Here is a 12991-nt window from a genome sequence, read left to right on the forward strand (position 1 = left end):
GTATAGAAACATATCAGTGATAAAATATTATTAGAAGCATTTAGCATCAGAACAACAAATTCTTGGCTTCGTTACCTTGATTCAACTATATTAAACAAAACAACATTTTGTTACATGGCAATGATAAGGTCTGTTGATGTGTCTTGGCAGGAAAATAAAATAAAAAATTACCTTTGCAAACCACTGAAACAATTTTGCTCATTCTGTTCCTTTGCTCCTACAAACCACATGTTCATGGGTTTAGAATAAATAAATCATAAATAACAATAGGATTGCACCAAAATAAAATTGTATATGTATTACCCTATTGTATACTTATCACCTTGATTATCCTGCAAAGGTTTTTGGCTCACATTTACACAAAACTCTCTTCCATATTTGTGCATAGCAAAAAAGAATCCACGAGTCTCGGCTTTACTAGCTGCTGAAAATCTGAATCTTCAAGACCATTGGGACTCATCACTGCTAGTCTCCGTAAGGCTGCCTAAAAAAACAAAACAGCAAAATTGTAATATAGTTAGGTTTGACAAAGTCTTCATTGCAGGAATCCATTGTAATCATCTCTAAATAGCCAAGACTCAGACCTGAACTATGCAGGTCTCTGAATTCTCATACCTGCGTAATTTCTTGTTACTGTCTTCATCTCTCAGATGAATCTCCTCTCAAATGAAGTTAGTAAATGACAATTCTTTAGGGGCAATTACTTTTAGACCTGAGCAGCAGGGTCAGTGTGGTGTTAAGAACACACAGCTGAGAATCTGAAGACACAGACTGTAATCCTATCTCTGATCTAATACAGCTCTCACACTGCCTCTCTCTTGACTTTCCTCTCACTTTTTGTCTTATTTATAAGAACTACAAAGCCAATAGATTCAGAAGACATCTGCAACCAAAGTTTTATGCAATGCTTGTTACAGAAATCTTCTAGGTACAGTAATATAGAAAGAAGTAGTGCATTTCAAACCATTTGTGAACGAATAAAACTGACAGTTTTTCCAATTATGAGGCTGCACAATAAAAATTGCATTGATGTTACTATCGTCTTCATAGACTCTTCCCTTCTAATGAGATACTTAGTTTTCTTACCAGAGAAAAATATAGTTACATACCTTCTAGGAACCTGACATGACAGAATGACCGGGAAAGCAGGCTGGCTTTCCTCAAGATCAAAAATACCAAACACTACAAGCCCACAGACTCCAGGGACATTATCTATCAGAGCCTGAAGCAGCTTGTATCTACAGGACAATATTTTTACCACATGTTTAACAGAAAAAGTTTTCAGGCAGTTACCAAAATAGAGGAGAGGCAGCATTGCTGAGAGAGACAGGCAGGTAACATCTGCAATAGGCATGAATTCACGGAATGTGCAGTAACAACTTCAGTGAGACAGGAAAATCATAGTCTGGTTCGCTGCCATCACTCTGTGGTCTCTCTTTAGCCATACAGGATTAACAAGCTGCCTCAGCATGTATGAAGGATAACTTCAGCACTTCCTATGCTCACATTCATACCTCCTTGAATGAACAAGTTGCAATAACCAAATTTTACATTTAAAATAACATTAATACTGTAAAACACTGTCAAACAATATTCTTCAGTCTTCATTCATCAAAACCTATGTCTTAACACTAGATCACCCATGTGCCCAGAGCACTTTCACAGAATGCTTGGTGAAATCACTCAACTCTGACAGTTGTCAGGGGCTCACAGCCCATGTAGCACAGGGCCAGCAGATGGGATCTTTCTCCTGAGCAAAAGAAGTGGTAACCTTCTGTTGCCCTGTGCTTGACTGGGTGTTATACTGTCTTGGAGACTGAAATAAAAAAATGAAGTACAATGAAAGCAACTAATATCTTTTCCTCTTTTGGGATACTTTACACAAATATTCCCACAGATATGTGGGTGTGCAGATAAAGGGCTGCTACCCCTTAACCCGAGTCTTATTTCAGAGAATAGAATTTAGAAATTAACAAATCCCTAAATTCTGAAGTGTTTCAGTGAAATTTATTGGTGCTCAGTAAAGTGAAGATTAAGCCATTTTTCCTCGTGTGCTTAAAGCTTTAATCAGAGGATAAATAATTGACAACATACAGGATTATGCTTAAGGGGAAAGCAGGAGACCCTGGCATGAATTTAAAACATTCCTGCAATACTTATGCATTTTGAAATCTAAAGAGATACTTTTTTTTCTTAATTTTCCAGGATAAGCTTAAAAGAAAGAGTAAATGTACATACCAGACATGCCACTAGAACAGAATCACTGTTATTTCTTTCGGTTGGTGATCTGCAAAGTTTAATTAGGCAAGGAATACCTGAGTGCACAAAAGAGCATCAGGAGAAATAATTTAAAAAAACAATTTCTTATTTTGAGATGATATATTTTTTCAGATGTGTCATATTTATCTTACTTAGCAGACATGATATCTAATGCAAAGATGATATGCAAATTCTTAAGGGACTTTTTATGGAGCTATGCAGTGCAGAGCAGTCATAATTAATAGTTGTAAAGCATAAACAAATAAACTGGGTTTACTTGCTATTGCTGTTTCAGAGCAGAAATTTTGACCTCCATTTCTTCCCTATCAATCCTCCCCTACACCCTTAAAAAACTCCAACCCAACTAACATGTTCCCTCCCGTTAGATTCATCACCCTGACAGACCCTGCACTAAGGTTTATGTAAAGGAACAGAGGAGGCAGCTGTGTCAGTCAGCACAGTAAGACACTGCTACATGTTGAGTGGATGCTGCACCTCAGGTTCCTCTGGGAAACGAGCCAGAGGTTCATTTAACTCAGCCACCTCAGTCATTCTCTGGACAGGCTCTATAGGGGATATATTCCATAAAGTGTACCAAGTGAGGCCAAAAATTAAAAAGAGCTTCTCCATGACTGGCAGTTCCTCCCTCTTTTTCAGTGTGCCATTAAGCTAGAGATATATCCTTACAGCTGAGTTTTACAGCTGCCTCTGCCACTTCAGGGTCTCGGCTGAGTCGTGCCAGTGTAACTGCAGATTTCTGTTGGACTCGCTCACAGGCAGCAACTTCTGCTGAATTTCCTGAAGACGATTTTTCAAAAAGCATTTCCATTAAAAGCTCAATACCTAAAAGAATGTAAGAGCCATTATTGTCCTCTCTCCAACAAAAAATTTAATACAGAAAAGGGAAAAAAGCAAGCTAGGAAAATACAGACCAATCACTGCCCAAACAGGGCATGCATAATGTGTAAACATGGACTGTAATTTGGACATCAGCATTCAGGCACACCTGAGCTGTGCATAAGTTTGTCTTTACTAGAAAGCAACAAAACTTCTGGAACCAAAAAAATGCACTAACTCTTCCCTCCCCCAACTTTTTGACTCCTTTACAACTTGGTATTATAGTTTTCATGAATTTGTTTCAGTCAAACTAAATGCAATCCTTTATTTACTTCCAAACTAAACTGAAGGCAATCACTATCTAAAACCTGTAGCAACATATTTCAGGTCTGTACAAGAAGTTTCACTCTGAATCAATTTTTTTTTTCAGCATATGTACTTTTAAGTAAGCATTTAAATGTTCCCTTCTCAAACTCCTTAAGTTTATTTTAGAATGGAGAATCCTTTAACAAAGGAAACTAGGAGATTCTGTCTCTTGAAACTTACTGTGTGACTAATTCTTTGCTTCAGAAGAGACAATATCTTCCATGTCAAAAATCACTTCATTAACTCATTGCTGTAGCAGTTGCAATTCTTATTCTAGCACCACAAAAACAGATGAGGCTGTATAGATTTCTATTTTACAGATTATTTTAAGTGTAAAGACAACTATGTGCTATTAGACTTCATATGCTATTAGGAATTCAGATTACTTCAGGTGGCATCAGAGGGTTTTAACTGTTAGAACAATTGCATAAATATTTCTGGGAATTAACATCAGAATCGTGCAGCTAGATAATAATAAATCAACATACACAAAGGACAAAGTTAAGAAGAACGTATCTAAATTCTCCAGCATTCAAAGACCCTTTCTCAGTTTGTGAATCTGGCCTCTAATGAGCATCTGATTTTTATAACACTGGACAGACACAAAAAGCCTTTACGTGCAAGATGAGTATCTAGACTTCTCAAAAACTAGTGTGCAAATGCTCCTTGTAAACTTCCACTACAGAATTTATACACAAACTTTGTCACATTGTCCTCAACAACCCGCATGTACGTCTCCATCCACTGTAGTATCTAGCAACAGAAAGGTCTAGCTGGCACAGCAGTTAGCATAATTTCATGAACTTCCATCAGTTTCTGCGGCAGTAGAAGCTGATAAATGATCAAACACCTGTCCCAAATAACTGAAGAGGTTTTGGTGTGCTTGAGGAAATAGATAGCCAAACTAAATAACCAATCTATTATTCATAAAAGAGCGCAAAATCTTCCAGGGCATATCTGAACGGTGAGTGTTGACAACTGAAGATCAGCACAAGGAAAATAGGCAGATCATCAACACAGTATTGTCTACTCAAACCCATAACTACAGACAACAGGGTCCTGAGAAATGTCAATTTCTAGAAAAAAGTTTCTAGAAAAGATCCTGGGTAGGGTCCCTCCCCCCAAAAATGTGCAATATCCAGCAAAGATAGGATGCAAAATGAAATTTTATTAGTGAAGCCTTTTTCCTTTACCTGATCTTATTTTCCCATCTACCCACATTCACCAGAAATAAGTAAAAAAATATAATTCAGTTAAAATACATACCATTTCCTTGAATGATTTCTGAAGCACACTGGTCCAACACAGACATGTTTGCCAATATTGTTACCACCTGTTGTTAAAGAGAGAAGGAAGTATGAAGCCTAGCCCAGCAATTAAGTAGTATTAAGTAACACTGCGTTTTATAAAATTAGTATGGCAGAAATAAAGCAAAATCAATGAAACTAAAAAGCATTCTTGTAGCTGAAGAGTCTATTTCCTTCTTTGTGATTTCTCAGCGGTCTTTATATGGCTGCTGACTGAAAGTCAGAAAAGAAAAGTACGATCTTTTCTCATGGTCCTGCACTTGTGTGCAAAATCTTTCTTAGAGAGATCTGTGCAGCAGGCTTGTTCAGTGGTCAAATTGGTAGAAAGATGAGGATAAAAATTTACAAAACCCAAATAACTGAAAGAAAAACAAACAAACAAACAAAACAAAACCAAAACTGGAGTTCTAGTTCAGCCAGGAGCTTCCTGCCCTCAGGAACCAATCCTGTAGTCCCATTTCAGCTCAGGCTGACAGCAAAGAACCGGCACACATTTGGTAGCACTGTTATTGCCACCTTTCTGGTTCAGGGTCCAGCTGAAATGCTGAGAAATTCTCACAGGTCATCCGATTCAAGGGAGTATTCAAGGAATACTTTTCAGTTTCGTTGAAGCTATGAGTTGCACGCACGTTAAACACTGTCCCAAAAAAAGCGGGATTTAAAAATCTGTTTATACTGTTCCTGAGCTAAGATCATAGTTAGGATTTGTATCAACAGAAGCTTATTTTGAGTCCTTGGTTTACATAATTTCTTATCCAAAATAGTTTTAACTGTTTTCAGGATCAGATGTAACAGCTCGCTTATAGTGATGTAGCAAGCCATTCACAGAGACTGGACTGTGTGATGCTGTGGGCTTTCAGCCCCCCATTCTCTTCATAAGTATCACATAGGTTTTTTCATATATACTGCAAGAGGTTCTTTTTCAATTTGTCCTTTAAATAGCTTGCTTTTTACATGCAAAAAATACTTGCATCTCAATATTAAAAGTATATTTGAGACACAAAGTAATAAATACTATAGATCACTAGAATGCAATCTAGAAATTATATTCTTTCTTAAGAGGTTTTGATTTTCTCCAATCCAGTTCAGAAAAACTGATCAGCCTCAAAAGTACCAGTCAGTTTTGGAAATGGTTATCAGCTTTATAATAGCACAGTGCCAGTTCACAAACAAGCAAACTTCTTAGATGTAAGCAAGCATGAGATCAAATCACCATTCTGATCTCATTTTGCCATTTTAAAAACCACGATGACTCATTTCCGATGCTGTGACATAAAGGTCTTCTACTTTTGAAGGTAGTGTTACAGTGTCATCTCTCTGAATAAATACACTTACTTAGGATGCAAATGAGTTGCTGAAACTGTACAGAGTGACAGGTAGAAATACGGTAACAGTATATGTCTATGTATTTATTCCATATTAATTATTAACTGTGTTTCAGGCAGAGTGTATATGTTTTCTCATTCTAAATTATATCCAGTTAATGAAAATTGCTTCCTCTGTGCAGAATCTGCACCCCATGTGGTTCTCTAAGCCACAGATGAAGAATTCAATTAACCACAATTTGAATACATGCCAATTATTCCACTGCTTCAAGTTATTTTGTCTAATAAGTATTTTCATACATAAAAATATTTTGCATGCAACTTTTGACATCAAAAATTATTTGAGGTTATATCTATACTTCCTCTATATTGATTATGTGGCCCCTATATTTTGCAATGTTTATGAACTAGCCTAGTGGGTTAATATGTAATCTTCTCCAGAGAAATGCATAAAAACCCTTATGATCAATAACCACCAAGTTCTACCTACATTATCTTTTAAAATCATAGTAGGACTCAAAAAGTAGTTAATCCATAGATTAGTTTACTTCATATGGATGAATTTTTCTTCCTTCCCCCCCCCCAAAAAAAAAAGATACATTTCACTGTGATGTAAACAATGTACCATGAAATAGCATGATGTAAACACGTAACAGGCAAGTTGAATAAAGAGCAGACTTTAAATGCTCTTTTTCCCCCTATACTTTTTCATTTTAAAATTCATGCAACTTACATGAAAACTTCCTCTGTAATACAGATCAAAGTTCAAGGAAGTTTCCTTCTAAAGATGAACTCTCTAGAGGAAAACACAAACTTAAATGTAGACTCCATTTTCTTTGAAAAGTAACACTTCTGTGAGTACTAGCATTAATGAAGTCCCATCTCTTTTGAATTTAGAGTTGATCAAAAACCACAAACACAGGTTTTCCAGTAGCATCTCCTGCTGTAGATTTTTTTTTGTCTAATGATACATAAGCTTACACTGCAGTCTTTATCTTATGCTCTTTTCCCATTATCTGGCTCCAAATTTCATAAAGCCTTAGGCAGTTTCACAAAAATAACGATGAAGTCCTGTTGAATCAGAAAACCAGTTCAGATGTTATTGTGAGACATGGAGCACACAAACAGATACAGACAAAAGTGACTGCCTAAACCTCATTTCATAGTTGAAAATTACTGGAAAAAATAGATACCAAAACTTCTCTCAGAACTGAATTATTTTGAAATAATTAAGACCTGCAAATATTTAACATGGAATCTCTACTGCTCAACTGCAATATTTAATACCCATTTCATTAATTGTTCAAGTAGCTCAAGCCCTGGAACCTGACACAGTTTATGAATCTTGCAATGAACCTGTGATCAACTCAGAGTATAAAAGAGAACATATCCCAAAGACAGGACACGTGAGCCCTGATCATCAGCCACTGCCATCCTATCAGACAGAAAGAATGGGCTGAAGCCACCCACAAATTCCAGTACACTAGTGATATCTTGATCTGTGGTATTTGGAGATATGCTATTAAGCAAATACTATCTGAGATTTCCCAAAGGAAAAAAAAAGTTGCTTTATCTATGTGGAATTTTTTAATGCAACATCTGATCTCAGATTGTATTACCCAACCCGATGCAGGATTATGGTGGACTGCCTTAGAAATCATATCCTACAAGAACTGATCCCACCCAGCATAATTCCCTGCCCAAGCACCTGTATCTCTGCTAGGCAGATCTGCTCTGAAGGTAGATCATGATCCATGCATTTCCAATATCTGTATTCTAGCAGTGCTCTCCAACAGACTGATCCTGGCTCGTCCACACTCCATTCTTAGCTATTCTGATCAATCGAAAATTGCAGGTACCTCTCTAGGGCAGGAGTCTGATAAACCTGGTTACTGCAGTTTTCTTTGTGAACCAGCAGTCCTAAAATCACTGTACTAATGAAGACCACAGAAAAATAGACTTGTTCAACAAATAATCATCACAGAATCATGAAATGGCCTGCATTGGAAAGGTCCTTAAAGATCAACCAGTTCCAACCCCTCTGCCATAGGCACGGGGTTGCTGAAAACTCTTATCCAGCCTGGCCTTGGACACTTCAGGGTTGGCATCCACAAATTCTCTGGGCAACCTGTTCCAGTGCCTCACCATGCTCACAGTAAAGAATTTTTTCCTACTATCTAATCTAAACCTACTCTTTTTTGGTCTGAAACCTTTTCCTCTCTCCATCTTTCTTGTTGGCTCCCTTCAGATCCTTGAAGGCCCATTACATTTGTTTGCCACCAGATGAAAGCTGAATGATTCAGGTCAGTGTTGCATGAGTTACACTACTAAAAACAACACGAGGAAAGGAACAGGCCTCTAGGGTTTATCCTGTGTTCAACACCTACCTTTTACCATGTGCTATGCACTACGCACCTAAGCCACATAGCAATGAGACACAGTACAACGTAAGAGGCCAGGAAAAGAATTCTCAGACCAGCTCATGTTTTAGCACTTTTTGAAGAGACACCAGCTTATCAAAATAGTAACATGCAAAGAGTTCCAGTGGGACTAGTAAGATTTTTCACAAGACTAAGTAGTTAACTTTCAGAGCTAAAAAAACACACTCAAAATCAAGAAGCTTTGAAAGTTCACCTTTAAACAGTCTGTTGGTGAACTGCGTATACAGGGATGTTTGAGGGGGAAGGGCCCCTTTAGGTCCATGGAAAACTTCCCTATTTAATAAAAAACTTTAAAAAATAATATAATTATTTCATCTTTTTTAAATGTCAGTACAGCATCATCTTGCTAGCCTTGCAGTTTCCAGGGAAATTATCTGAAATCTAAGTAAAAATCTCCATTTCTATAGGCAAAATTAGTAAACAGTTAGTAAACACAGATACCTCTCTCTAGTGACAATATCATCCATTTTTATAAAATTGAAATCTTAGTTATTCAAGTAAACAAAATCTATTTTCATAATTTGGAAATTGTTTTATTTCCACATAGTTTCCTTCCACTCCCTCAGCTTTTCACACATACTGAATTTATGAGTGATGAACCTTCCTTTTCAAGTTCTGTAGTCTGCTTTGCACTACACTCAGTTGTCAACAGTGATTTAAATTTGAGAAACCATGGTTAATTAAGAACATTAAAATAGTTTTGCTCAAATAACAGTCACTTTGGAAATTGTCTTCCTATAATATGTAATGACTAACACTATAATAACATTTTTCTAAACAACTAATAGTGACTAATGCTCATTAACCAGTGTACCAAAGTACTGAATGTCTGTTGCAAAAGTGAAAACTAGATGAAAATATTTTGCTATAAAGTAAGATACACTAAGAGTGTAAATCTCAAATGCTTTAGTTAATAAAGAGATTTAAACCTAAAGAGCACATAAGAAACAGAAGGCTTCTTTGATAACTTCCCCTTAGTGGGAGATTTAAGATGATCTGAAAGTGTTTCACATTATTGTGAAACTGACTACTCAGAAATAAAGATGAAATAGGATTTAGAAGAAGAAAGCATGCATTTTAGCCTGTCAAAGGGCCAATACCTTACACAGCTGAGGGTCTTTTACTTCATTTGTGGGAGGGGGAGTTGTCTACAGAGGTGGAAGGTGTGATGCTAATATGGCTTTGTCGATAATAAAGACACACTGCTCAGTCAGCTTTTATTAACAATCTTGACATAAAAAGAAAGACACACACTCAAAATAAGAATTAGCAAGTAATTTAACTGAGTGGCAAAGTAGATCAATATAGAATTACTAATTCTCTTAGCTAATTACTCCTTTAAGGCTGATTCACCACTAAGTAATATTAATTTTTGTACATATTATAAGAGTATTTTGTAATTCATTCAAATAAATGTCACAAGGGTATATCAGAGTGTGTCTGCAAAGCTCCAGATAGCCATCTTCAGAAACAAAAAGGCACCTGACAACTACTGAGAAGCAAGATGGAGTCTTTATTTCTGAATGTAAATGAAAACCACAAAAATGTCACAATTCAAGTTCCACCTGCAGGGGGACAGCAGAAGAATACATATAGGAGGGCTCAAGAACAGGAATCGCAACAAGTCAAGGTAGAAAAAAAACTTTCAAGATGTTATCTAAATGACCAAAAATCTTCAGTAAGAAATCTCTAGAAATTTTCTCTGGGACATATATGGCTTAGAATAGAAAACAATTCCCACTGCTTCTGATAGCCATTTTAAGGTTGGGAATAAAGTTTTGATTTCTGAAAAGACAGAAATAAATATACCACGATAAGCTGAAGAAGCAAAGACCCTCATAAAGTAATAATAGTGGTTGGAGACAGGATCTGCTTGCAAAGCTTTGCTTTACTCTGAGACTGTGCCAGAGAACTGTAATCTTGGCATGCTGAGGCAGAGCAACAGAGATTAAAGCTGAGGGAAGCTTATCCTTTGGAATAAAGGAAGTTTTTACTACATTTTTATTTACCTAACTTCATATTGCTGACTAATCTAGTCAAGGAATAGGCAAAATGACCAGGTTCTTAAATTATTTGTTTTAAAGAAGCAAACAGGACATACATCCTGCATGAGACACATCATGAATGAACACATCCAGAAACCAGAGTGTATAACTAAAATAGTGATTGAGCTACAGTGTGTCTCCTCACTCACTTCTGTGGCCACAGTTTTCTGTCTTTCAAGGTAAAACATGGGGAAAAAAGAATAATTGTCTCTCAGACTTCCTTCATGACGTTACAAAGCTTCTTATATTTTGAAACTGACTCAGCAACCAAAAACACTTAAGACATCTGATCTCCCCAGAGCAAACCCTAATGCAATGCACAGTGCTAGAAAACAACTTTGTCTAGCTGAAATCAAACCCTGGAATTGGGGTCTGAGTATGTGGGAGGAAACCTAGTTATTCTCATTTTAAAGGAGTCAGTTCAACTCCCACTAACTCAAGCAGAGTTGTCAGGAAGTAATTTCTGACAGCCTCCTAGAAGATAATAATGCTCTGGTTGAGGAAGAAAAAGGAGCCAGAAACTGCAACCCATAGAAACAGTTTATTAGCTCACCTGCTCAGAACCAAGACTGAAATCACAACCATCACCTGGACAAGTGATTCTGTTTTAGGAAAAAAAAATCATTGGCAAACTCAGAGGTTGTCTGAAATCTATCTCAATTCCTGACAGATTGAAAGCAAAAAGATGAAAAACGCAGCAAAATGCATAGAAACCCACCTCTGACTCAGAGCTTTATGACTGGTACAGCCTGCAGCAAAGTCTCTTGTTTATAGTTTCTGTAGTATAGTTTCAGGCCCAGCACCAGCCTGATTGTACTGTGAACCTGGCAGGCAAGGGCAGAAAATAGAAACTGCCATGAATTGCACTGACATAGCACATTTTTTCTCCTTCAGAGACTTTACACTGGGTAAGTGCAATGCCTACCCAGCTTTACAGATTATTAAACAAAAATGCAGAGAAGTTAAATTGCTTCTTCAAAATCAGACCAGTAGCAATACTAGGAACTGATCCCAAGAATGAAAACCTCACCACACTATACTAGCAAAGAATAGCAGAGTTCTTCAACTGAGATGAGATTTCACTCTTCTAAGTGAGCCTCTTGCTTTGCAAGTTGGAACACGTTGTCTTATCCTAGATCGAATTTAAATGTGAAAGGCAGAATTGTAACTAAACAGGCATTTTGTCTCAAAAATGTTAGTGTTTAAGAGAGAGTCAATGTTGGACCTCTGAAACACAACAATTCCTGACATTGACCATATAATGTCAATCAACACTATTACTTATATTTTTATGTTGCCCACATGTATTGAAAACACAAAGATAACCATCTGTCTTCATGACAACAAGCAGAAACAAAAAGCAGTTGGTGAGGAGTAATAATTTCCCAAGTATTCAAGAAACTCAAATGAGAAATAGTACTGCAAATTTCTTTCATCCAGACAGGGATTTTCAGAAGAAATCTAACTGTTAATATTCTTATCATTTAAAATATTGCTCTCAAAGTCTTTCACTGGGAGTACCACAATAGTTAAAAATCAAAACTCCTTTATGTTAAAGTAACATTTGTCTCTGCTCTCCTTTTGATACTACAACCACCACGTAAGAGAAAAAAGGAGAGTAAGGCAATAAAAAAAATTCCACTAATTCCATGAAAAAGAGTGAAAGAGCGAAGAAAATAATGTAGAACCTAGAGGAAGAATAGTATTAAGGATTTCAAATCTTAAATGAGACAGAAGGTCTCAGCTTCAGAACTAGCAGCATTCTCCCAAATGCCAAGAAAACAGGAAAGCGTTTAGCAGGAAAAAAAAAAAAGTGATCATTTCCCTTTTTGCCTTCCAACTTCCAAGTCTTTCTCCACCTCAAACTTTTTTGAGCATCATTTAGTGATTTTAGATCTAGGAATATTCACTTTAAAATGGATGTGTTCACTGCACATTAATCCTTTGTGTGCCTGAATAACAAAATCAGAAGGTGTTAGGCTATAGCTCCACAACTTCACAGGTAAGGTGAGAACACCACCAACATGGAATAGACAAGTGGGAATGCAGAGAGAAAAATTTCATTATACATACTGTTCACAAACATACATATTTCATATTTTTCTATGTAGAGTATAAGATGATGGTTAAAGACAAGAAGTCCCTGAGTGATGAAGGTTTTGGCTAAAACCTTCTGACACTGCTTAATCTCCATTAAATTTACATTACACTGTACATTACATGGTTGAATTTAGGCATGAACTCTTCTGAAAGGATATTTTGATGCTCCTTTGAAGGAAAAAACTTGCTACTCAGAAAATAAGCATCTGCAGAAAGAAAAAGAACATGGTTCATGTCCACTGTGATCCAAATCTAGGGACTAAGGGATCTGGAAACCATCACTTTATGACAATTCTTATGCAATGGATTCT

The 12991-nt window shown here is 36.7% G+C and overlaps 1 protein-coding gene across 1 annotated transcript in view; it reads right to left on the reverse strand.

The window, feature by feature from the left end:
- Positions 1–202: 202 nt before the first annotated feature.
- The window catches only part of INSC (INSC spindle orientation adaptor protein), a 119550-nt gene continuing 106761 nt past the window's right edge, over positions 203–12991 (reverse strand). Inside the window, exons 10-13 of the mRNA XM_071559503.1 lie at positions 4729–4795; positions 2947–3102; positions 2239–2315; positions 203–484 (exon numbers count right to left, since the gene is read on the reverse strand). Of these exons, the coding sequence (XP_071415604.1) occupies positions 356–484; positions 2239–2315; positions 2947–3102; positions 4729–4795 (429 nt within the window). The 3' untranslated portion in view covers positions 203–355. The remainder of the gene's footprint in view (positions 485–2238; positions 2316–2946; positions 3103–4728; positions 4796–12991) is intronic.

Source organism: Pithys albifrons, chromosome 6, assembly GCF_047495875.1.
Source record: "Pithys albifrons albifrons isolate INPA30051 chromosome 6, PitAlb_v1, whole genome shotgun sequence".
NCBI lineage: Eukaryota > Metazoa > Chordata > Aves > Passeriformes > Thamnophilidae > Pithys > Pithys albifrons.